This window comes from Ochotona princeps, chromosome 3 (genome assembly GCF_030435755.1).
Source record: "Ochotona princeps isolate mOchPri1 chromosome 3, mOchPri1.hap1, whole genome shotgun sequence".
In the NCBI taxonomy this organism is placed as follows: domain Eukaryota; kingdom Metazoa; phylum Chordata; class Mammalia; order Lagomorpha; family Ochotonidae; genus Ochotona; species Ochotona princeps.
In genome coordinates this window covers 28,668,003-28,693,026 of record NC_080834.1, presented here as the reverse complement: position 1 = coordinate 28,693,026, position 25,024 = coordinate 28,668,003, and the positions used below count along the sequence as shown (strand labels likewise).

The following is a 25,024-nucleotide window of genomic DNA, read 5'->3' as shown; positions in this document are numbered from 1 at the left end:
CAACACCAGATTTTCCAGTTTTTGCACAGAGGCTGGAAATGGGAATTGTATGTAAGTTTCCCTGGCATGTATTTACTTTTTTAATGTTTAGAATTTTTTTGTATTTTTAAAATATTTATTTTGAAATTTAGAGTGATATACACACACACGCATACGCACACACACACACACACACACACAGATAGAGAGATTTTATGTCTGCTGGTTCACTTTCCCAATGGATGCAACAGTCAAGCCTAGGTCATTTGGCAGCCAGGAGCCTGGACTCCATGCTGGTCTCCCAAGTTGTGAGCAGGGACTCAAGGATGAGAGCGTGTGGCTGCTGCTCCTTATGTGCGCTAGCACGGAGGTGAATCCGAAGCACAGAGTGTCAGGGACGGGATCCTATACACTGATGCGGAGCATGGGTGTTCCAAGCAGCGCCTTAACCAGCTGGACCATATCACCTGTCACTCTGCCCCCACACCCCGCCACCAAATTTTAGATGCTGGCAGCTAGCCAAGATGTTTTGCAAACCAACCAAAAATCCAGATGGGACTCACTTACCAATCCATGCTGGGACGGCTGTGAAACAGGGCCCAACCCACTCAGCTGCAGCTTGTGGACACAGGTGGTTGTGCAGCATCCCTTTGGGCTTCAAGAGAAATAACCGGCTGTGTGTTTTCCTAAATTCCAAGGGGGCAAAAACCAACTATAAGGGTCTCCCCACCCTTCATCTAGAAGGTTCTGGAATAATGAAGAGGACCAGAGCTACTCACTGGGTGGCTACTGTTTCCTCTGCTTGCTTCTCATGGACAGGTTTGGGTCTCTATGCCTGCAGTGAACCATGGACACCTGTTCCAGTGATCCTGAGTTCTGACTGCGGTGGAAACCAATGCTGTCACTGGGTCCTGCTTTGGTTTTGAGTCAAAGCTAGTTTACTTATTAAATCCAATGATATTTGGCTTATTCCTTACTAAGGGAGGTAGCAGCTTGCCTTTACTTCTTTGCCTCATTATTCTGAATAATTAAAAACCTTTGGAAAAATTACAAGAACAGTTGTCTTTCACTAGGCATGCCGAACACTCGCGCTTGGTCGTGCTTGCCTCTGTCTCATTCTCTCTGCTTTGATCTCCCTGGACCAAGTGTGAGTTCAGTGAAGACTTCCTAAGACTTGACTTCTAGCTACCTCAGCCTGTGTATCCTAAGAACAAGGCCATTCTATATAATTCCCAGATGGTTGGGAATCAGAAGCCATGCCTTTGACCCAACAATACTGGTTCTTCAATGCAGCCCATGTTCCGAGAAAGGCTGGTCACTGCCTGTGGCTGTCAGGTCTCTAAATGTCAGTCAGCTCCCCTGTGTTATTTGTGCTTCTTGATAGAAGCATGTTTGAAGAGTTTGGACTTGACTGAACTGCACTGTGATTCAGACTGAACATGTTTGAGAAGGTAGAGATAACATCGGGTAGCGTGAGGTTTTCTTCACCACCAGTGATAAACACTTGGACACCTGGTTAAGGTGTTGCCTTCCAACTCCTCCCTTTGCCTGAGTAAGTGACAATATCCATCCATGGGGACTGGGGACTATCCCATTTTCTACGACCCTTCTCCTAATAACTTTTGCATTCGTTGATGTCATGGCCTGAATCAGAGATTTTTGAGGATTGTCAAAGACTTGTTTCCTGAATCTACTATTCTTCCCAGATTCAGTAGCTGGCATTTCATTCTGTAAGGAAGAGACTTCCTTCTCCATTCCTCTCCTCGGGGCTCCTCTCATCTCGCCTCCTCTCCTCTCTTTTTCCCTCCCCTCTCTGCTCTTTCTTCCCTTCTCTTCCTTTCTGTTCCCCTTCCTTCCTTCTTCCTTTCCCCTTCCTTCCTTCCTTCCTTCCTTCCTTCCTCCCTCCCTCTCCCTCTCCCTCTCCCTCTCCCTCTCTCTCTCTCTCTCTCTCCCACTCTCTCATCCTCCATTCTCCTTTTCTGGATTGTCCACTTCCCATTTAAAGTTCTACGGTGGATTCCTTTAGGTTCCATGCATGGTCACCCACGCCTGTCAGTCTGTTTCACGCTCAGCTTGCCCAGGATCTGGCAGGTGGTATTCCTTTCAGAGCTGGCTTTTGGTGTCCTTTGGGCCATACCCTTGAACTCTCGGCCCAAGAAGATGTTGCAAACTCACTTCGTCTATCCCCTGTCCCAGCCAAGAAGTGGCATCCAGAAGTGATCTTGCAGTTTCTCCTGTGGAGGGAAGCAGGAGAAGGTACTAACTCCCTAATCAGGCTTGACTAGATCCAGGGACTGACTGCAACCAGGGGGACAGGAGGCCTGGAGAGGCAAGCCCAGCAGGTGCAGCTGTCAGTCTAACTTTCCTAGGCTCATTTGGGAAAGGGCAATTTGCTTCTCAATTATTCATCAAGACCCAAGCAGCAGGCAGTAGCTTACATGCTGTGTGCTTTGTGCAGGCTGGATCAGCTGAGAGCCCCACTCCTTGGCTGGCCTGGTGGACTGAGGAGCTGGTACCTGGGGGCTGTAAGCTGGGAGGCCTGATTCTCAGAAAGCCCTCACTTAATGGGACTGAGCCTGACAGAGCTGCTGCAGCAGAAACAGGCCCCAGCAATGGATTCCTGGAAGGGCAAGAAATTTGTTTTAATTTCTGGAAAGTTCCTTTTGAGCCATGGAATGAGGAATGAAATCATTAGCACAGGAGCCTAGCTGAGTTAGGGTATCAGCCCTGGGAAGTGCATGTCGGTTTGTTGGCCAAAAGCTTCCTCGAACAAACACAGGGAAAGGGCGAGTGCTTTTTTGCCCCTTGGCAAAAACAAAACAAAACAAAACAAAACAAAAACAAGAACAAAGTTTTTCTCTATCCCAGGATCAGAACCAACCTAGGCATTGCAGAGAACCAGAACCATCTGCCAGAGATGCTCAGTCGCAGAGGTCCCTGAGCAAGGTGCTCCCAGAGCTGCTGCTTCTTGCTTCTTCCTTTTCTTCAATTACCTCTCTCTCTCTCTCTCTCTCTCTCTCTCTCTCTCTCTCTCTCTCTCTTGTATTTGTAAGAGATGGTGAGACAGGACAGAGAGAGACAGGGAGACATATTCTATCTACTGGTTTGCCCTTCAACCGTATGCCACAAGCTGAGCCGGCCTGAAGCTGGGAATGTAGTCCGGGTCTCCCATGTTGGGTGGTGGAGACCCAACTGCTTGAGCCCTCCTGTAGCCTTTTATGCTGTGCAGCAGCAGGAAGCTGGAATTGCGGCAGATCTGGAACGCAAACCCCAGAACTCTGACATGGGCTGTGGATTGTCCTGTTGTGCCTAACTAGAGAGAGAGAGAGAGAGAGAGAGAGAGAGAGAATCTTCCATTTGCAGTTTCCCTTTACAAATGGCTGCAACATCCGGGCTGCCATGCTAAAGCTTGGAGCCTAGAAGCAGGGGTCCCAGTACTTGGGCCATCTCCTGTTGCTTTCAAAGATGCATTTACAGCTGGATTGGAAGTGAAGCAGCCAGGACTCCAACTAGTGCCTATATGGTTGATCTTCTTAGAGCCTGGAAATTCCTGTTTTTTAAAAAAACATGCCCTGCAATGGGCATTCAGAACTAGGGGCTAAGGGACTGGACATTCTTCAAGGTCCTGACTTTGATCCAACTTTGCCAGCTGCCATTACCCGTGCAGACATTGAGGGCCCAAACCCAGCTGCCCCATTCAGCAGCTGAGTGTCACTCAGTTTTCCCACAATCAAACTGTGGCTAGTGTGAGGTGCAAGAGATTAAAACATGTAAAGTGTGTGGTAGAGGAGAGTGGATGATTGTGCCACTTACTTGTGGGTTCAGTGGTCTCCTGTGCTTTGCATGTGTTGGGGGTCACAGGCTGGGCTAAATACAGTTGGTTCTAGAAGGTTCCACGCATGCATCCTTTTGAAGTGTGTGCGTCCCTATGAGAGCATCTGGCATATACACTTTTCCTCTTTTTATTGGATGATGTCCAAGCCAAGGTTAGAGCACCTCATAAAATCAGTGAGGTAGCACTCGGGAGCTTGTGATAGGGTGCTGGGACTCGGGGAGGAATATGAGGGGGATCGCACTTGGGGGGCGTCTGCCATAGTCACTGTGGGGCTCCAGGTATGCCAGGAACTCATCCTCTACAGTGACTCTGCTGTTCACCTTGACCCATGCCCAGCCATTGTTCCAGCAGGGACTTGGTGGGGAGCAGTGCCTACCTGTTGTTTCACGGCCAGCTCCTTCTAGTCACCTTGACCCATGCCCAGTCCTCATTCCGGCAGGGACACAGTGGAGAGCAGTGCCCCCATGACAAGCTCCTGTTTATTTCCTAGAAGATCAAGATTTGTCCTTTGCTGGAGGGCTTTTCACATTGGAGAGGAAACGTGGCTGGAGCAAGATGGGACCCCCGGGGTGGCCTTGACGGGACCCCTGGGGTGGCCTTGGCTTTGGGCAGTGTCCTTTTCTCCCATGGTGTCTTTGTCATCGTGGTTTTCTCTTCACCATCACTGGTTTTGATTTTCCGTATATGATTATTTTTCAGCCTACATAAAGACGCTCATTAAAAACAAATAAGTGTCATACTAAAAAAAAAAATCCATGACACATAGATGTTTGGATACTTGCATTCAAGCAGATAATGTATTTACACATCATGATTAAAATAAGAAATGCTCAGCTTCTTGACTCCCATGGCTGCCAGATGGAGTACCTGACCCCTGATGGACTGTGGTCACTGTGGAGGGAAAGAGATAGAGCAGACACCTGTGACAGCACTTGCCGTTGTGGCTGGAGTCTGGGCAGTTCTTGCTGGACTTGGAGACAGAGAGTGGGTGATACCACACTATCACCTGCTCTGGCCCTTGACTCTGTCACCAGCTCCAGCAAGATGGCATGCCCCTTCCTATCAACAGACGCTCCCAGAGGGCAAAGTCGGCTCACTCAGTCACTGTGTGCTAGATCACAGGAAAGGTTGTTAAGTCCGGCCTGTTGACTGAAGGTGGGCAGGGGCATTTGAATACCCAGCCTCCCTCCTCAGGAGTGGGGGAGAATCGGCCACTGGTAGGGAATGTATGAGTGAATTAACAAGCATCTTACCATTTGCCAGTGAGAATTCCAAAGCTATCTCTTGATTCTCAAGCCAGGTCTTTAAATATTTAACCCCCATGACTTCCTTACCAGGAAACCATGTCATGTTTGCAAACATCTATTGAACTGGAGGGGGGCTGACCATTGCAGTTCAGGGTGCGTGCCTTGTACCTTCCAGACTTCTCGGAACACTTACACATGTCCCTTACATATCTCTGCAGTGTGGGGTGGCCCGAGTTGTGATCAATGAGCAAGTCATAGGCCAAAGGCACGGTAGCATGTCAACAGTGGCTGTGACATTTAACTGATTCCATTGACAGGAAGTCCAAAGTTCTTGTCAGTCACAGACCTTCCAGACAGATCAGAGGAATCATTCATTCAGTTCTGGACTTAATCATCACACTGTTGTATCTGTGGGAGCATCCTGTAGCATGCAGGTTTCTCTGGCTGGACACCAAGGATTCTCGAAATGCGGGCCACTCATCACCCGCTCTCACACCTCTGGGGGAGCTGTAACAGAAACCCCAAATTTTGATCATTGGAGCTGGGCTTTGAATCTGCAGGTGCAGCATGCATTCCTATGATGCTTGGTGTTCTGCTGTCTGGGGCAGCAGGGATTAAGCTTGCTGTCTGGATGTGAAGGGATTGGCTTGCATTAGTGATCTACTTCTTGGCTGGTGAGCTGTGGCATGGGAAGTGTACATGTTATCCTGCACTGTTCCCTCTTTGTCTTTTTATAAGGAAATGTCTTCCCGTTCTGTATCTGTGCCAGCTCATCTCAGCAAGCTGAAGGCAGATGGCACGAGGAAAGTAGTCTGGTTTCCTGGAGTCCTGTGCGTCTGTCCTGGGTATCTTAATGGGGAGAAAGATGTCTGTGTCTGGTTCAGCATAGACTTCTCTTGTCCATGTAGAGTCTGAAGATAATCCAACCTCATTTTTTCTGTCCTCCCATCTGCCCATCCATCCATCCGTCTGTCCATCTACCTATTCATCTGCCCATCCAGCCAATCATTCATTCATCCATCTGATGTGCAAAGATCCGTGAATTTTCAGCACTTGTTTTCAGATGCCCCTGTGGCAAATCCTGCAGGTGGGTCCTCACTTTGCTGGAGCCAGCAACCAGGTGACTGAGGACATTTCCACCACTGACTCTGGCATGTATATTTGAAGCTGCAGTTGTCAGATCAGTTTTCTTAAAAAAAAAAATCCAAATAAAGAACATCCAAGAGTTGTTTTTCCACTCTGACCTCAGTTCCAAACTGCCCGGAAGCCGCTGGTTTCCATGCTCATTCTGTGTTCCTTCAGAGGCATTCTGCTGTTTTCATCTTTTCTTTTTTAAGTGATTTGTTTATTTAATTGAAAGGTAGAGTTACAGAGATAGGGGGAGACAGATATTCTCTCTCTCTCTCTCTCTCTCTCTCTCTCTCTCTCTCTCTCACTCACACACACACACACACAGTGTCTCATCTACTGGTTTACTCCCTAGATGGCCACAATAGCCACGGCTGGACAGACAGAAGCCAGGATCCAGGAACTTCGTCTGGGTCTCCCACTTTGGTGGCAGAGGCCCTAGTGCTTGGGTCATCTTCTGCTGCTTTCCCAAGGCCATTAACAGGAAGCTGTATTGGAAGTAGAGCACCAGCCATTAACAGGAAGCTGTATTGGAAGTAGAGCACCAGGAATTTGAGCCAGTGCTCATACTGGATGCCAGAATTGCAGGTAGTGGCTTAACTCACTACACAACATGGGTCCCTGTTTTCATCTTCTCCAGTGACTCGCACCTGATGAAACAGCATGCGTTTATGCTGGGATACCACCAAGTGCTCAGTGTTGAGTGACAGGCTTGTTGAATGGCAAACCAGTTAAGCTGATCAACTTAACTACAGCTTGGCTTCAGATTAGGGCACTTGAAATGTTTGGTGTGGGCTCTCTTGGGAACCGATGCAGTTATGACATGCTACTGGCTGGGGCACTGCCCAGCAGGGCTTTCTGTGAGGGTGGAAATGATGCCTATCCTGTCATTTGAGCCCTCGAGATGTGGCTAGTGTAGCTGAGTGCTGGTTGCTTGACTGTGTGGATGTAAGTTAGACTTGGATTTGGAAATCACATGAGAGCAGCATTGAAGAGGTCTAAGACATGGCAGCAAGAACTCAAAACCATTTCTTCCTTTTCCCTTCCCCTACTTCCTTTAATTTCCTGCTTGCTCAGCCTCCCCCCATCTTTCGTTTCTCTCCTGTCCCCATGATAAAACACAAGAACAAGGACAGCGGTGGTCCTGAAGAGAGAAGAAGAAGCAGTTCCAGGGCGGGCAGATCCTGTGGTGGAGCAGGGGAGGGGCTTGCTGAAGACCACCCCCCCGAGGTCCTGTGAAAGTGGTCCTTCTTGTCTTCAGGGTCTGGGCTGTCAGTGAAGGCTACCAGGACATGAGTTCCAAATGCCATTGTCCCAGTCCTTCTCCAGGTGACTGCTCAATAGATGTCCCTCGGAGCAGGACAGGCACTGCTTCAGCCTTGACGTCTTAATGTGTTTCCTGTGGCTGCAGTAAAATACCCAAGGCAGCCTAATTTATAGGGAAAAGAGGTTCATTCAACTCCCAGCTCTTCAGGTATGGCACCGGTTTCTGATCTTCCCCCGGAAGCCACAGGGAGTCTGTCGATAATAGTGCACTGTCCTAGGAAGGGCCTGGGATACCTTAGAACACATGAACCCTTTTTGAAGATTAATTTTTATGTATTTGAAAGGCAGACTTATAGAAGTGGAGGAGGAAGGGGGAGGGAGGGAGGGAGAGAGAGAAAGAGAGAGAGAGAGAATCTTCCATTTATTCTGTAAATACAAATAGTTGTAACAATCAGGACCAGGCCAAGCTGAAGCCAAGAGCCCAGAATTTCTTCCAGGTCTCCCATGTGTTGCAGGGACCCAGGCATTTGGGCCATCTTTTGCTACTTTCCCAGGTGCATTAGCAAGAAGCTGGATCAGAACTGGAGCAGCCAAACCAGTGCCCATATGGGCGGTTGACATTGCAGATGGAAGCTCAGCTTCTTTGCCATGCTAGCCCCTATGTTAATCCTTTCCAAGGGTGATTCCCCCAGTGACCTAACCGCCCTGGGAGGCCCCACATCTTAATGTGCTCTCCTGCTCCAGGATTCTGCTACTTGTTAACACTTCACCAGGGACACAACCTCTTGGGAGACAAACCACATCCTCCCTAGAGAGGGAGTCACCATGTCAGACCAGCATTGCTGCTTCTCAGGAGTGTCAGAGGTGTTAGCCGCCTGATTCTTGGGCTGAGCGGCCAAGCACTCATTTATTGGTGGCCATAGTATTGCAACGGATGATACCACAGAATGCTGAATAATGGAACATGCTGAAGGGGAATTGGCCTATAACATCTGGCCATAGCAAACCAAATAGTCAAAGTATTATTGGGAAACACCTGCAATTTGTAGTTTAACAACCTCTGTGAAACACTAAAACATTTTCCCCCTTTCAACCTTATAGGCAGTATTGATAAGCCAAACACATCATTGCCTACCTGGGCCATAGTTCTACTTGCTGTGTCACTTTCATTGCTTTTGATCCTGGTCATTGTTCTGATTGTAATATTCTGCTGCTGTTGTGTCTCCGGAAGAGAAAAAAAAGGTAATTTAAAAAATATGAACTCATATGTATTTTTGTATTTTTGATGCAAGCAGTTGAAGTTAATGGCTCATCAAGTTTTGAATCTCCCGTTTGTAGGTGAATGCTGGTGTAGTGGCGGAAAGAGGACTGTGGGTTTGGGTGAGGAAATAGGGCCAGCAATGTGAATGATCACATAGGCCTTCTGAAGGAAAGTCTCCAGTGATACCCCAAGCTCTTGGAGAGCAGTCTGGGGTCAGGGATCAGGAGTGGGATGCGGGCCTCGCGCTGGAGAAGGCTCAGTGTTGGGTCGTTTGTGACTTTAGAAGTCAAAGCAACCTTTGTACATCGATGGTCCAGGACATCCTGGTCCCAGATGCATGCTCCTCCCCTGCTTTTTTTGGTTAAAAACAAACAAACAAACAAACAAACAAAAAACTACTCCTATTTGAGTCTTTTCTACAGTTAAGTGATTCCTCTTAAAAGTTTGATCTCAGGTTGCATGTCAGCGGACGTACCCTTTTTTTTTATGAACATTGACTGCTGTGAGCTGGGCTCATGGGGTGTCAGGCACGCACAGGCTGGGTCACACACAGCAGCTCTCTTCCAGACTCTTCCATGTCAAACAAGTGGTCTAGCCTCAATGAGGCTAGTGGTCTACCCTTAACCAGGCTCACGAGCCATGCTTTAGCTCCTCCGTAGAATCGGCTTGTGATTGGGGGACTTTCTGATGAAATAACTTCAGTCCCCAGAGGAGCAACACAGAAAAGTCTAAGGGTCCTGTTGACCCAATTCGATAAGCTTGCCTCCCCTGCGAACCGTCCCACGTGGCACAGCAGGCCTACTCAAAAGAAAGACACTGGGCTTTTATGAAGAGCTATCGAGGAGCTTCAGCTGGAGAGAGAACATGATAGTCTCTTCTCATTCTTTCGGAGTGGCCGGGGAATTCTGCTTCCCGAGGGATTTTTTTCCACTCCAGCCTAGTGTTGTCATTCCAAGTGGCAGATTCTCCGGAGTAAGTTCAAGTTTACCAGAAGCAGTGCTGCCGTTGGGGGTGTACGTGGCTTAGCTGCCACTGTGTGGGCTCAGGGAGGTGAGGCAGAGGTCAGGCCAGACATGAGGATGCTGTGGGCTGTTCCAAACAGCTGTCCTTAGCAACCAGGACCCAGGACAGGGTGATGTTGGTGCTGAAGCCCCTGCTGTGTAAGGTTGGGGTGGCCTCTGTGCCCAGGGGAGCTTCTGGCAGAGTCTGGGTAAGGATCCTTCTGCTCAGACGCCTGTGGGTAAGGTCCCTCCTCTACAACTTCTCCTCTTCATTTATTGATTTTTTTTTAAAAAAAGATTTGTTTTATTGCAAAGTCAGATATACAGAGAGGAGGAGAGACAGAGAGGAAGATCTTCCATCTGATGATTTACTCCCAAGCAGCTACAATGGCTGGAGCTGAGCCAATCCGAAGCCAGGAGCCAGGAGGGAGCTTCTTCGGGGTCTCCCACACAGGTGCAGGGTCCCAAAGCTTTGGGCCATCCTCGACTGCTTTCCCAGGCCACAAGCAGGGAGCTGGAATGGGGACAGGGCCGCCAGGATTAGAACCGGCGCCCATATGGGATCTCGGCGTGTGTAAGGCAAGGAGTTTAGCCGCTGGGCTATAGGTCCAGGCATAATTTATTGATTTTTAAAGATTTCTTTACTTATTCAAAAGGCCAAATGACACACACACACACACACACACACACAATCTCCCATGCCCCGTTTTACTCCCCAAATGATCACAGCAACTTGGGCTGGGAGCCACGAATTCCATCCTGTTCTCCCGTCTAGGTGGCAGGAGCCTAAGGACTTGAGCCACCCAATGCCTGCCCAGGTGCTCCTCAGCCAGGAGCTGGACTGGGAACTGAATATCTGGGACTTTACATGGTGATGAAATGCCAATTCATGGTGGCCTGGTGAGAAAGCTGAGGGGGGATTGCTGACCCCACAAGATGGCACAGGGGCATTTTCAGGGTCTTCTGTTACAAAACGGGAATCTGTCATACCTTCTGGATGGGCTGTGAGAATTTGATCGATTCATGTGTTAGACATCTGGGTTTCTGCTTTGCTTCCTTGGGGGTGGAAAGTCCACATAGGATGGACTTGTTTTTTCAGTTTGTGAGTGATAAGATAAGGGCTAAGAACAGGGCTTGCCTGGCCCACCAGGTGTAACCATCATGGCCATCACCTGCACCTGAGCATAGATGCAGAGCTGCACCAGCCTCTCCAGCAGCAACATTTCAACTCTTAAAAAGTGCTGGGCATCAATTGCTTTCAAAAAATTATTTTCTGATGCTCTACTGCTAATGGAGGAGTCTTGGGGCTCAGCCTGCTTAACTGGGGACTCACCGAGGATAGCGAAGGTCCCATTCAGCTTGGCCTGGGGCTGGAGGGAAGCTGGAGAGAAGCTGACCTCACAGGACCACTAGGGACTCCCACACATTGCTGGAGAGCGTTGATCAGGGGATATCTTGTCGGCAGCCTCTGCTAGAGTTCAGCCAGGATCATCCTGAGCTTCCATTTGGGGTGTCAATGAGCAGACGTAGCCAGAGCTGAAAGTCAGTGACAGACCCTACAAATTAGGGAAATGGGATATTTTTTTTCAGACCTCAGGAAAACGATGTGTTCAGGGCCTGGATAAGAAGCCTAGTTGTAGGTCCTGGGAGGCAGAGCCAGATGCTGCTGTCGACTGGGCCTGCAGCTTGCTGTTCTCATCTTCAAAGGCTGATTATGGACACTGGCAATTGTGTGTCCCCTGGTTTGTGGGGAGGACACAGCTGTATGCATGGATGAGGCTGGTGCCTAGGAGCTGAGAGTGAATTCCAGAATTGTGCATCTGCAGAAGTGTTTGCAAAGCAGCGTCCAGTCTGTGAAAATGTGCCACACCAGCACTAGCCACTGGGGTTAGCAAAACACCGTGAGTACCGAGTGAATCACAGTGGTTGCTGGTTCCATGCACCACTTTATCATCTCACTCTTCAAATCCAGCAATTACAAAGTGCTGGCTGGACGCCAACTGTACCGTGGGGACCACAGACCTGCTTTCCCGATAGCCAGCAGGGAACTTCAAGCCTTTCCTTACACCATGAAGCTATTTGATGACTTACTGTGAGGCAATGTAATAATGCATTGGATCGCAAATACTCCAGGGAGATCTATTAAGATCAGTGATGCTTTATTTTTAGCGCATCTGCCTTAGTGTCTTTGATTGTTCTAACCCTGAATTTGTCCCCGTTTTGTTTCATTGCAGAATCCAGTTATCAAAGTGAAATAAGGTAAGTTTAGAATCATGTTCGTTTTGGACACACAACGCAAAGCAAGCAACGCACTGTGAGTCGCTGGGATTTCCGTTGTCCCCTCTGAGAGGTACACGTGTTGAGCCTAGCTTGCAGGGCAGCACTGGCTGCAAGAGGAGCCAGATGGGCTGCCTGCATTTTACTTGTTGCAGCTCACTATGGTGTCTGGTATTTGCAAGTCACAAGAGGGCGCTGTGCACCGAGCCTGTAGTACCTGTTGCTAGGAACAGCAGCAGAGGTCCTGGGAACCATGTGGCACTGTGCCTACTGACGAATTAGGCAGTGTTTGGCGCTGGCTTGCTCAGCCCCACGGGCAGGGGAGGACCCAGTACTTGCTGTTTCTCCCAGGCGGGCCTGAATGAGTGCAGGCACTTGTAAGGCAACCGTGTCAAGTACTTGCCATGATGTATAAGCAGAAGAGTGTGTGTCTGCAGTGCTTACATAGTCACAAGTGCGGGAAGGGGAGGGCTTTCTAAGCTGCTCTCCCAGTGGGTGTACCCAGACTTTTATTAGGCCTTGTAAACTTTTCATGGACTGAGATTCTTGCGGCTGCACACGCCGCTGTGGGTGGATGATATAACCAACGAGTGGCAGATACCACCTGCTCTCACCCTGCACCCTGAGGGATGTGCTTGGCAGTCCCCTCCAAGAACTGCCTGAGCTCTCGTCCCTCTGGGGCCTGAGTTGAACCAAGGACAGAGGTAGAGGAATGGACCATGACTGATGTGGGACATTGGCTTGACTCGGATTGTCACCAGCAATGGACCCGTGTTCTGTGGTTCACCATCGTGGACTGAGTCAGCAACTTTCATTTATGGTCCCTGGGCCAAAACAACTGCTCTTCTGGGTCATGGGTGGATGACAACCACAACAGTGGGGTGGTGACCACAATAATGGTGATGACAAAATTGGTTTTGGTATCCTATGGAAACTGGTCTGAGAACTCCATCCACCACGCCTGCCCATGGTTATCTAAATCCTAGGATGCCTAAGGCGTGTACACTGCATGGACTCTGCCCACAGCCTTCAGTATACTTCATTCATCTTTACATTTCTTAAGTGCTCTCACAATGTAAATGCTGTATGCGTAATTGTTATACAGTGCTCTTTAGGGAATAACACCAAGCACATATTCACTACATGTGTAAAATGTCAACCCTATTATTTTTGATCCAGGATGCGTTGAACCTGTGGCCATATAACCCTTTGCATGTAGAGAGCTGACCACATGTATTGAATGCCAACTGGATATGTTGAGGGTCAGCTGTGTTTATTGAGTGCTGAATACACATTAAGTGCTATTCGGAGATCCTTAAAGGAGTTGATTTTCTTTAGTGTCCACATTGATTTTATGAAGCCATGTACTCATTTTGCAGCTCAAGAAGCTGAGAGTTGAGGAGTTAAATTTGTGATGATCAAATGTCTCTGTTCTAGAGAGCAAAAGGCAGGAAGTGAGGCCCAGGCACTCCTGCCCCAGCCCAGGCCTTCTCTCTGCATCTAGGCTGGACTGCCAGAGACCTCAGGGGAACAATGGGGCAGCTTACTGGCTGGCCTTGTCCACCCACGCTATTTCTTCTCCCATGTCCCTGCTGCTGATTCTGGTCCACAGAGGAGATCTCATGCATCTCAATAACACAATATTTAGTGTTAGAAAATCAATGCATGGTGCTAGTGGAAAACAATTGAACGCAAAGGAAGAGTGCCAAATTCACTCACAGTTCTATGGTCCATAGATCATTACTGCTACCTAAATACGTGTATACTCACATACATACATGTTCACAAATATTCCTGAGGTCTGTGGTGGGAATAAGTGTAGAAAAGTGTGCAGATTTTTGATGTGTAACTTGATGGATGTACATAAAACATGGATGACCACAGTGTGGTACTAGAACATGCTTAGCTCCTCCGAAGCTTCCCTGAGGCTCCTGGCACATTGCTGCTTGCCACTACCCTCCCCTAGGAGCATTCCTGTGACATCTGCCACAGGCCCAGAGTTCAGGTTCATGCATGCCTTCTTTAGCTGCCCATGTTGAGAGCTTCCTTTGTCCTGTGGGGCGTCCTGTGGACAGCTTGTTTACATTCTGCACCCAGATGCCATTTATTTTCCCTGGTGCTTCAGAGGAGTCTGCAGATAGGTTCAGGTTGGGACCATTCTGAATACCTCCATTGTGCAGGTTCACATGTGTGTCTTGTTACCCAGCACATCCTGCCTCCTGTTCTGTGCTCTGCTAGGCTGAGTAATGACTGTGAATGGTCAGCTCCAGATGAGGCTGCCTCAGTTTCCCAAAGCAGGGGTGTTACTTCCTCTGTAGGGAGTCAGAGTTCCCAGTTTTGAGAGGTCACTTTGTATTTTTAAAAAATATTTATTTACTTTTTACTGAAAGAGAGAGAGAGAGAGAGAGAGAGAGAGAGAGAGAGAGAGAGAAAGAGCTGCTCCATGTGCTGCTTAAATCCCCAAATGGCTGCAATGACCAGAGCTGAGCTAGTCTAAAGTTTGGAGCCAGCAGCCTCTTCAGGGTCCCCCATGTAGAGGCAGGGTCCCAATGCCTAGGACTATCTTCTGTTGCTTTCCCAACGCTTTAGCAAGGAACTGGATCAGAAACGGAGTGGCTGGTACTCGAACCAGCACCCATGTGTGATGCCAGCATTGCAGCTATGCTGCTACACCCGTCCCCACGTGGTGCTTTTATAAATACCTTATGAGTGAATGTCATTCCAACCTACTTTTGGCGCAGAGCCTTTCTTATTTCCCAAGAATGAATTCTTAGAGATTGTGTGTGTGTGTTTTTAATTCATTGTCTATCCATATCCCCTGGAAACTTGCACCACTTCTTGCTTTATTTCAGGGCTTAGCTTGACTTGGCCTGAAGGGTATTTTCAGTTTTGCCAGCCGTATGGTCTCAGTTACAATGTCCCAATTCTGCTGTTACAGCATGGAAACAAAGAGAATCTGTGAGCATACAGGTGCGGCTGTGGGTCAGTAAAAGTTTATTTAATAAAAACAGGTGCTGGGCATGATCGGGTCTGGGGATCATGGTTGGACCCCCTTCTTTATGGGGTCAGTGTTTTCTGAGTCAATGGTTTCTGAGAGGCGAGTGCTCTTGGGATGGTTTGAGTTTCCTTTCTCCCTTTGTTGGGACTATTTGGCCACCACACCTGCTCCTCAGAAGCCGCTGACTGAGACGTGACCTTCCTGCAGGAAGTTTAGCCTGTACAAACACGAATGGGGTCCTGGTTGCCAACTAACATTTGGCTTCCTGAAATGGTTGACTTCTAGGAAATCTGCACAGGTCAAGACAACAAACCAAGAAACTTCTGAGACAAAATTAAGAAGCGGAAATGAAAACCGTGGATACAGTTCTGACGAACCAAGGGCTGCTGGTGAGTGGACTGGCGGGGTGGTGGAGAGGCCTGGCGAGACAGGTTGGGGAAGGGCTAGCTGAGGAGGTGCGGGGCAGTTCACAAGGTGGAAGTGAGCCCCTGGTGGTCCTTGCTTCTTTGATGAATACTTAGAACAAGGGAATCAAGAACTAGTATTGTGATTAGCTTTATGGTAAAAAAAAGAAAAGGTCTATCCATCGGTCTCAAGTGTAAAGTAAAATGAAGTGGAGACCTCATAGTTATGCAAACATAGTTCTCTGTGTTTCTTTCCCTGTGTTCTTTACTTTCTTTGAAGACTTCACACGCTATGGGAGGGTTTTGAACCCCCTGGAGATGGCTTCCTCCCAGCTTCAACTGGAGGCCAGTGAATCTGCGGTTCAGTGGGAGGCCTGTGGCCATTCTGCTTACCAGACTGCTGGAGGCCTTCATGATACTGGCACCTCTTTTGAAAGTCTCCCTGTAGACTCATCTTCCTTCAGAGTTGGGTGGAGTAGGGGGAATCTGAAGCTATCCCAGCAGTCTGGGCTGTGAGGTTGATGAGAGGGGGACAGGCTGAATCCGTTAGCATTGGGGCAACATGAAACAGCTTGAACAGGGTGGCTGGTAGCCCAAATGCCCTGGTAAGGTTGGTAGCCAGTAAAGTCTGTCTGGAGAGCCTGCTGCCCATTGTTCCTCTCTCTGAGATGGGGAATCTGTCCTCAATGGTCCCAATCTTTGGATGCTATCATAGGGACTTCCCACATGTGTTTTAAATCATGATCCCACAAAGCCTGGCTGCCTCCCAGTGGTAAGGCACAGAGTCCGGGAGTGAGTGTTCGCTGTTAGTGTCTTGGCCAACATAACGGCTTGGAGCTTGAGCTCTTCTCTGTGTGTCAGGGTTGCCTGTGGGCTCATCTTGTCTCTGTGTGAGCCTGGGGTGTCCTGAGAGGGACTGACATGAAGTCAGTCTTTTGTACTTTAATATCACTAAAAAGTTTCCGAATTATATAATCTTAAGGAAACTACAACAACAACAACAACAACAAAAAGAAAGGAAGGAAGAAAGGAAAAAACCCCTCCCATCTATGATTCAGGTTTATTTTGAACCAGGAGTAGGGCCCAAAAGCCAGTGATCTGGCACTGTTTCTGTTTCTTCTCACTCCATGTTCGTTCTTCTGTTGCAGAGGCTGACTCAATCCCCCCCAGATCCAGAGAATTTGGGGTACTGGAGCAGCAGAGTCGTACCCATGCTTATCAGGTGATGGAGGATTCCTCCCCACTCCCCCTCTTCTCTCCCGCCCCTTGGAGGGAGGTGATTGCATGATGGTGCTGCATGTTCGTGGTGGCATACCACTAACTCTCAATCTCCACATCCATTGGTCAGCCTGGAGACCAAGGGCTGAGACCTGCTCTGTTGCTCCTTGTGAGCCACTCCAAGTGCTGTTAGGGGAGAATGGCTTCATCTGGGATGTATCTCTGCTTGAAGTATGAGCCGGCCCGATGATGGGCAATGTAGAAACTTGACCTTCTGTGCTCGTGGAGCCAAGTTCTCCCAGCACCGGGGTCTGCTTTGCTGTCTTGGATGGCTAGACCCTCATGCTACCTGTCTACAATGGGGCCCGTGGGGACTCTGGCCTCTGGCATATTTGCAAACACAACTTCAAATGAGAAATGTTGCATGTTGTTCTGTGTCCCCAGGAAGCAAAGAAGCTCTCCCCTGGTGGTTTTTGGGGCAGTCAGGCTCACAGACTGGCATTTTGATAGCACCCTGGGCCAGATGCTGTGTGCAGGAGTGGCTGTTCCTCTGAGGCCACAGAACCATGTGGACCTCTCGTGGTCTGGGTGTTTGCTGGAATTTCTAGGAAGTCTCAGGCCGTCTTATTCCTCTTGAGGCTGGGCTCCACCAAATGCAGCCATCTTGCCAGCAATGCCTTTGGGGGTGTTCAGGGAGGCAGTGAGCCCCGGATGATGCCCAGTTGTGCATTGGGAGAACACCAGTGATATTGTTAGTGGCAATACAGGTTGCCAGGCAGGAAGCCACATATGGGTACATGGCACAAGGGAAGATGGGCTGATGACAAGTTAGAAGCTCCCAGGTGAGCTCTAGCTCCTTCCTGAGCATCAGGGAAATGTGGAGGGAAATTTCCTGCTAGTAAGGTTGCTTTCTTGGGCCCATGTATTTCCAGTGCACTTATTCTGGAGCCAGGAGGGTTGACTCAAAAAAAAAACCCAAAAAGTTAGACAGGTATTCATTAGAAGAGGACCAGATTCCACACCAACAGGTGCTGGGTGAAAGGAGCAGCTGTCAGTCTTTGAGAGATGAAGCCTCCATGTCTGGACCAGGGTGGAGATTTCAAATGGTGAAGGGGTGCAGCCAGCCAAGCGTGGGCAGCCCCATGTCACGCTAAAGCTATCCAGGACTTCTGCAGGCCTGCTGCGGTTATCTTTCTTTGCAACTCTGTTTTCAAGAGTTTGGGTCTGAGGTGATGGGGAGGAGACTCCATAGGGTCCTGTTAGAGAATTCCCTTGGAAAGTTACTCAGTGTAACCAAAGGATGAGGGGCACGTTGGGTACGTCTGGAGACAGGATGAGAACAATGCTTTGGGGTTCTGAACGATGCTTCTTGAAGCTTAAAGTGCTGTTCTGAAAATACACAAGGAGAGAATTTTAAGAGGTTTCCATGCAGGTGATGACCCCCAGACATTGGTACTTCCCAAAGGTTTTTGAGGCTCCAGGTGGGGCTGTGCATTTCAACAGAGAGCAGCAAGCTCCGTAATAAGGGTTTTTGCCTGGACTAGGTACTGGCCAGTGATTATTAATGTGCCAGCTTTCTAGCTATAGTGGTGACCTTCTGAATGAGCGTGCTTCTGCAGAGATCAGCCTATGATCATGAACAAAGCATGTCTTTGTAGATCTAGGCCCAGTCTTCAGTTCCATCTGGGTTGACCAGTTGGACCACCTGGCTGCAAGGTCTCACCCATTGGCTGTGTTCCCAGGAAAACGGTGAAAGAAGGGAGTGAGCCGGATGGAACATGAGCACCCTCTTGTGTGTTTTATGATTCAAACTGTATATGGTCAGCTGGCCATTTGTGAGATGCCAGTGTGACCAAGTCACAGTTTGCAGAAGGAGGTCAAGCTGACCCATGCATTCTGGTCTTGTCTAAGAGCTTCCTGGAACCCAGATTTTGCAACCCCACCTGGCACATTACTATGGGTTCTTGCTGTGCTGCCCAACGAGGCCCATCCTTAGGCCTCACTGGGCAAGTGGGAGGACTATGTCACCTACAGCCTCATTCTTCAAACCCTCCACCCTGCCCTGAGCCCACTCCGTAACAGCCCCGGGGAGAGGCAGCAGAGGAGAGCTGTTCTGAGCTTGTTCTCATCTGTCCTGTCATCCTCCTGCCCACCTTAGTGTGGCTCTAATTTCTCACAGGGCCCCATTCTTGGGCTGGGAGCTGGCATGCCTGCCTGCCTCTCAGGCCTCCAGCTGGCACCTGCTAGGACTCCTGTCCCAGCAGCCAGCTTTCTGGAGTTCAGGGCTGTTGACTACAGATTGCACTGTTCTTGCTATACTCAGGCCATAAAGCCTGTGGATTAAACCAGGAGATTCCCCAGCTGCAAGTTGGCCTGCAGCAAATACTCTGCCCATTTTGCTCGCTGTGGGGCTGGTTGAGTCAGATGGATGGCCTCTCCACAGAGACACAGCGGGGCACAGCAATTAACACCCAGACTGTGTGCTAATTCATCTTGGAGCAGGCTTTGTGCTAATGTGTCTTGGATGATTCCGGTTTTGTAGAAAGCACAGCATCCGTTGGCTCCGTCTGCTTGCTCTGAGCTCCTGCCTGCTACCTGTGTGACTGCAGCATTCCTGAAGGTCATGTTTACTGCAAGACTGTAGTGGGCTAGCCCAGCGTTCCCAGGAGCTCAAAAAGCAGTGATTCCTCCGAGCGGAGAATGGCAGCAGTAGCCCGTGTCATTACACTGTGCAGCCGAGTGTGAAGACAAGTGTGTACTCACATCTAGACACAATGCCGTTGCTGCAAGCTGAGTTCACGTAAAGCAGGACAGGCGTGGATAAGTATCATAACCTAGACATAATCTTGACTCTCAGGTCACTGGCAAAAGTGAAAAATAATTCCATGTCAAGTTGCCATTTCCCTCCTTTATGATCTGGGGCCTTTGGTTTCCTTCAAGAACACCCTATTCTACTTTCTAATTTGTTTGAAAGGTGGAGTTAGAGAGAGAGGAAGAGAGACACAAGCAGAGACGTGGCCATCTTCTTGTTCATTCTCCCAATGGTCACAGTGGCCAGGGCTGGGCCAAGCAGAAGCCGGAAGCTGAGCACTTCTGAGTCTCCCATATGGATGCGGGAGCCCAGGTGCTGGGGTTATCTACTGTGGCTTTCCCAGGTGCACCAATAAGGAGCTGGATTGGAAGTGGAGCAGTCAGGATTTGAACTGATGCCCACATGGGATGTTGTGTTACAGGCAGAGGCTTAATGTGCTATGCCTCAATGCCAGCCCTGGGTGGCCCCCATTTTAATATGGTCCAGGTTTGCAAAAATAACCCCTGAGGCCTTTGTCCCCATCTCCGGATCTTCTGGATTAGAAGGATTGGGACAGCATCTGAGCATTTCAGCACTTTGAAATGAAGATGTGCAGTTCTGGTGTGTCTTTAGTTGTAACGATTATTGGATGCCCTTAGGAAGATTACAGCAAGATGGAAATGAGGGGTTGCAGAAATGAAAACAAGCAACTCACTGAACACTGAGCCACCTGCTGCATCATTTCACTGTGCCCTACACAAGTGTAACATCTATGATTTGCTCCATGTGGCCAGGCGTTCACGGTGAGCTGTGCTTCACTGCTCTGGGAGCGGGTGTGCTGGGCCCTTCAGTAGCGTTGCTGGTGCTTGCTCTCCTGACACACCTGCCTCCAAGCCCGTGGGCTCCCTGCAAGTAAAGCAGGATCCAGGCTTGGAGGGTCAGAGGGCCGCAGAAGTCCACCCGCCATGGCCAGAAGCCTCAAGGCTCTGGCTGACGTGTGTCATGTCGTACCTGACGCTGGGTTGTACGCAGCCCCTTCCCTTGCTCACCACAGCTTCAGTGCCCGCCTTGCTGATGTTAATCCTGAACCCTCAAAGATCAGAGCAGTCCTTACCCCTACCAATGCCTGGAGGAAGTGGGGGACGGGCGGGCAGGTGTGTTTTCTGAACCCCAGGTCGTGGTCTCCCTGAAGAATGTGGGCTTCCTGTGTCGCTGCACCAAGCAGCACACATAGCTATTTCTGCGACCCTTTTGGCTGGGCAGTGGTTGTGGCAGGCTACCAGGGGTGCATTGGAAACCTGTTCAAATGCACCCCCTGGGCTGATTCCATTTTCTGACTCAGAATTTCTGAGAGATAGGACCAAAGGGCTGCTGATTTTCAGCCCTGTTCCCCAGGTGATCTGCTTTGTATCTGTGTGGCCCAGTATGAAAGCCCAACAGATGTTATTGGAAGGGACAGGGCTCTCTGACTCGCCAGCATTGCCTTACAGGTACACCTCAGCTCTGAGCTTGCCACAAAGCAGATCTAAGATGCTTATGGTGATGCTGGATGCCAAATGCAAGTTCTTATCACCTACAGGTCCCCCTGGCCATGGAACAGCACGACGGAGCTGCATCCCGTATGGTTTAAATGTGTTCTAAGCCACATTGCATTCAGTAGCAATGGAAGCAATAGGATTTCAAGTGGCAAGAGACACAAGACCAGACATAAAGTTGCAGAAAGAACCAGCAGGAAAGAAACAGACATTGTTTCTCAAAACTGACACTTGAGGGTACTTCAAACTATTTGTGGAAAAATGGACTCAAGTGATTTTATTTTTTGTGCATTTTTGAAATCCATGAATAGTTGTTTTATTTATGCATTTCCATGAATTTGGGAAGAACCCTTGTTTGCTCACATTTAAAATTGTTTCAGCAAAGTAAGCTTATTTTTAAAAGAAGATTGATTGTATTTCTACTTAAAAGAATTACAGAGAGAAGGAGAGACAGAGAGAGGAGAAATCCTCCATCTGCTGGTTTACCCCCCAAATAGCTACAGTGGCTGGAGCTGGGCTAGTCTGAAGCCAGGAGCCAGGAACTTGTTTGGGTCTCTCACATGGATGCAGGGTCCCAAGGACTTGGGCCATCCTCTGTTGCTTTTCCAGCCCACAAGCAGGGATCTGGATGTGAAGTGCAGCTCTGGCATTTGAGTCGGTGCCCATATGGTATGGCAGTGACACAGGCGGAAGTTTGGTCTACTCCAGCTTAAGGTTTTGTTTGCTTTGTTTTAAATATTTGAGAGGCAAAGACACAGAGAAACAAAGGGAGACAGACATACCTTTCTGGTGATTTATTCCCCAAATGTCTCCAATGGCCAAGGCTGGACCATGCTGCAGCTGGTAGCTAAGAACTCAGTCCAGGTCTCCTATGTTGGCAGCAGGGGCCTAACCACTTGTGCTATCTATGCTTCCCAAGGTCTGCACGCCTAGGAAGCTGGAATTAGGAGCCGGAGCCAGAGCTAGAGCCAAGGCCAGAGGGTGAACTCAGTAGTCCAACATGGTCTGCCAGTATCTACATCACAATGTCATGGACTTATCATTAATCTCATTTTAAAAAGTTGTTCTATTTATTGTTATTGCAAAGTAGATTTACAGAGAGATGGAGAGACAGAGAGAAAGATCTTCCATCTGCTGGTTCTCTCCCCAATAATCTGAGCTGAGCCGACCCAAAGCCAGGAGCCAAAAGTTTCCTCCTGGTTTCCCACACAGCTGCAGCATCCCAAGGCCTTTGGCCTTCCTCCAATGCTACCTCAGTCAGGGAGCTGGATGGGAAGTGAGCAGCCAGGCCTGAACTGGTGCTCAGATGGGATGCCAGTGCAGGACTAGCTAGCTGAGCCTTTGCACTGTCTCCGAATCCCATTTTTTCATGGATTTTTCTAAAGTATCCTCATGTGTATCAACCACAGCAGTTCTTTTTCTTTTGATCAATCACTGTATTATTGCTATCATTACTAACTTTACAGTTGGGGAGTGTTAATTCAGGTGTAACTGCTGCTGAAACATATTAAGACCCCAAAACTAAGTAAAATTAGAAACTTATATTAAAAATTGTAATTAATGGGGAAGGCAAGTTCCTTGCACTTGTCTATGAAACAGACTTTGCAGACTTGCTGCGTCTTGGATATTTAAAATAAATAGCCTTTCCCTTCTTGCTGTGTTGCCACCCAATGCCAGTCATTTATTCTCATTGTTATAGGAATTCTGCCCGTTTTCTGTTTGTTTTGATGGGTGAGTAAAAGAATACTCTGAGAGTTGGATAGAGCTTTGCCTCCACCACCATCGCGCCTGTGTAGAGAAACAGAAAGAAACTCTTGATCAGTTTAGAAAACAGCAATGTTTATGAACGGCAAGGCACCACACAGCCCAGCAGTGAGAACAAAAGGGGGCAACACCCCCAATCTCACACATATTCACAGCAAAAGGCAATGTTCCTGCAAAGCTTTGTGGAACAGGAGCAGGGGTGGCCTGGCTTCCCTTGTGCTACTGGCAGTCAATAGGTAAAAACCACACCAAGAGTCCCTCTAGCCTCAAGACACGCCAACATTTCATGCAAACAATTTTCTGTGCTCAGTTACATGATTCAATATGCTAAATGCAGGTCCTGTGCCCTGAAATTGGAGCTGGCATTCTTGGGACCAGTGGCGAGAACTGGCAACAAGCATTTCAGTAGGCTATTCATGAGACAGATGTCGGCTGTGCTAGGAGGCTCAATGGTTGTTTTGGCATCCTTGTTCTCAATGATCATGTCAGAACCGTGCTCTCTCTTGGAGGCAGCCAGCTCATGTATCGCCAAGGCAGACAGATGGATGGCCTATTTCAAGTTAGCTCTTTCATTTTACCCCTTTCCTTTAAGAGGAGTGTGTGTTATTTAAAGGATAGCAGCTTTCAAAAAAATACGTATATAACAGCAAGAACTTCCATAAGAAAAATGCAAAATGAAACAGTGAACCTCTGTAGTAACTATCATTCATAAAAACAATGCACAAATTCTTCAAATCGTGTTTACTCGTTGGCTCCTGAACTTGGGAAAGGATCTGGGGGAGGGAGGAGGTGACTGAACACAAGGAAAAGGAAAGCCAAAGTTTAACCTGTCTGCTCCTGTCTGCACTCTCATTTTGTCGTAGCTGGGGAATGGCATTCCCTTTCAGCTGCATGTTTTATAGCAATCATAACTGACCCATCCATCCTGTCCCCTTTGTTACCCAGGACCAGGACCTGCATTGGCCCAGCCACTCCGCAAGTGGGCCCCGGGTTTCCGTCAACGTGGCCAGTCCCCGGAAAGTCAGAAACGTGACCATGGTGTAGGGAAGCCTTCCTTTGGACTTCACTTTGCCCTTGTCTGATGGCTGCAGAGCTATGTCCTACTTCATATTCATCGGGAGCCTGTCTGCAGCTGGGTCAGTGTGGCCTGGAAGGGGGACTCTGGAGCCACTGGACCGGACCCTGTACCCTGAGAGGAAGAAATGACTTTCCCAGTTTCTGAAGCAGAATTTGACTTTTCTGTTTGAACTCTCAGTGAATTCCATGAGATTACCAAGAAAAAAAAAGTGCCGATTCATCCCATGCTGCTTCTAACACTCCGGCCAGCAAATCCAATGAATAATGAACTCTACTTTACTGCAGCATTTAGAATGCTTTTGTTATCTTCAATCCATATTATCTTCAGCCCATATTCAGATTTATTTATATGTGTATCACATGTTATCAGTGAGTTAAGAGGACAGCAATTAGTACCAATTAGAAATCTAACATTGGTAGGTTGCAGTGCTCAGTGAGTTAAAATTAAGAATAAATTATAATGCTTATGAATAACCCACAATTGTATTTTTATTGATTTTTGGGCCAATTCCTTATTAGGCTGTCCTCATCTCCTCATCTGAATTAAATGCAGAGGGTGCTTCTAAGGGATGAATCTTATTCCATAGACAAGAAAAAAACTGGAAGTGAACCACTTGGTCTTTAATAAGCAAAACAGAAACACCAAATACTTGGATTGCCTTAACCATGTGCCATGTAGGTGGTGGTTTAAAGAATCCCACACTTTGGGATCATGTGTTTTCCAGGAAGGGAAACATGGAAACTTCCATAATACACAATTCCTCTTCTTCCCTTCTTTCCCGTGACTCTTGTCCATTTGCCTCATTTAAAATCAACATCAGAATCTTTTTCTTGGAACACAACTGCTGCCTTTTCCAGACATTTCTCTCTTGGCATGAAGTATAGCCTGTGAGTTTCCAGGCCCACCCACCCTGCCCCTTCTGAAGAGACTTACAGACTCATCACTGACTCTGAGCTTGTTAGCATAGGTTTCTAGCTGGTTTGTATTTAGTGCCTGCTCTGAGCATCCCATCCTAAATCATGCTGTCACCAAAGCAGAATTTTGCCTTTTACAGCATGTCAAGATTTGAGCGACTTTCTTACAGTTACAAAGGAACAGACGTAACTTTGTCATGATGCTCTTTCTCCTTACTCAGCATTCTTGCCTGTTAATCTGGTGAATAGTGGACTGTCCTTTGACACCACGATGAATAAAATACTTTCACGATCTTGAATCAGTCCCAGCCTGGTCCGCGTCCTACGA

The 25,024-nt window shown here is 48.3% G+C and overlaps 1 protein-coding gene across 5 annotated transcripts in view; it reads left to right on the top strand.

The window, feature by feature from the left end:
• The window catches only part of IGSF5 (immunoglobulin superfamily member 5), a 42,576-nt gene extending 18,153 nt beyond the window's left edge, over positions 1 to 24,423 (top strand). For 3 of the 5 annotated variants that reach the window (XM_004594103.4, XM_058661608.1, XM_058661610.1), the window contains exons 5-9: positions 8,557 to 8,697; positions 11,952 to 11,976; positions 15,278 to 15,381; positions 16,545 to 16,618; positions 23,650 to 24,421. In XM_004594103.4, the coding sequence (XP_004594160.2) occupies positions 8,557 to 8,697; positions 11,952 to 11,976; positions 15,278 to 15,381; positions 16,545 to 16,618; positions 23,650 to 23,748 (443 nt within the window). In that variant the 3' untranslated portion in view covers positions 23,749 to 24,421. Of the gene's footprint in view, positions 1 to 8,556; positions 8,698 to 11,951; positions 11,977 to 15,277; positions 15,382 to 16,544; positions 16,619 to 23,649 lie in introns of all 5 variants that reach the window. The other 2 variants (XM_058661612.1, XM_058661611.1) reach the window with 2 other exon arrangements.
• The last annotated feature ends 601 nt before the right edge of the window (positions 24,424 to 25,024 follow it).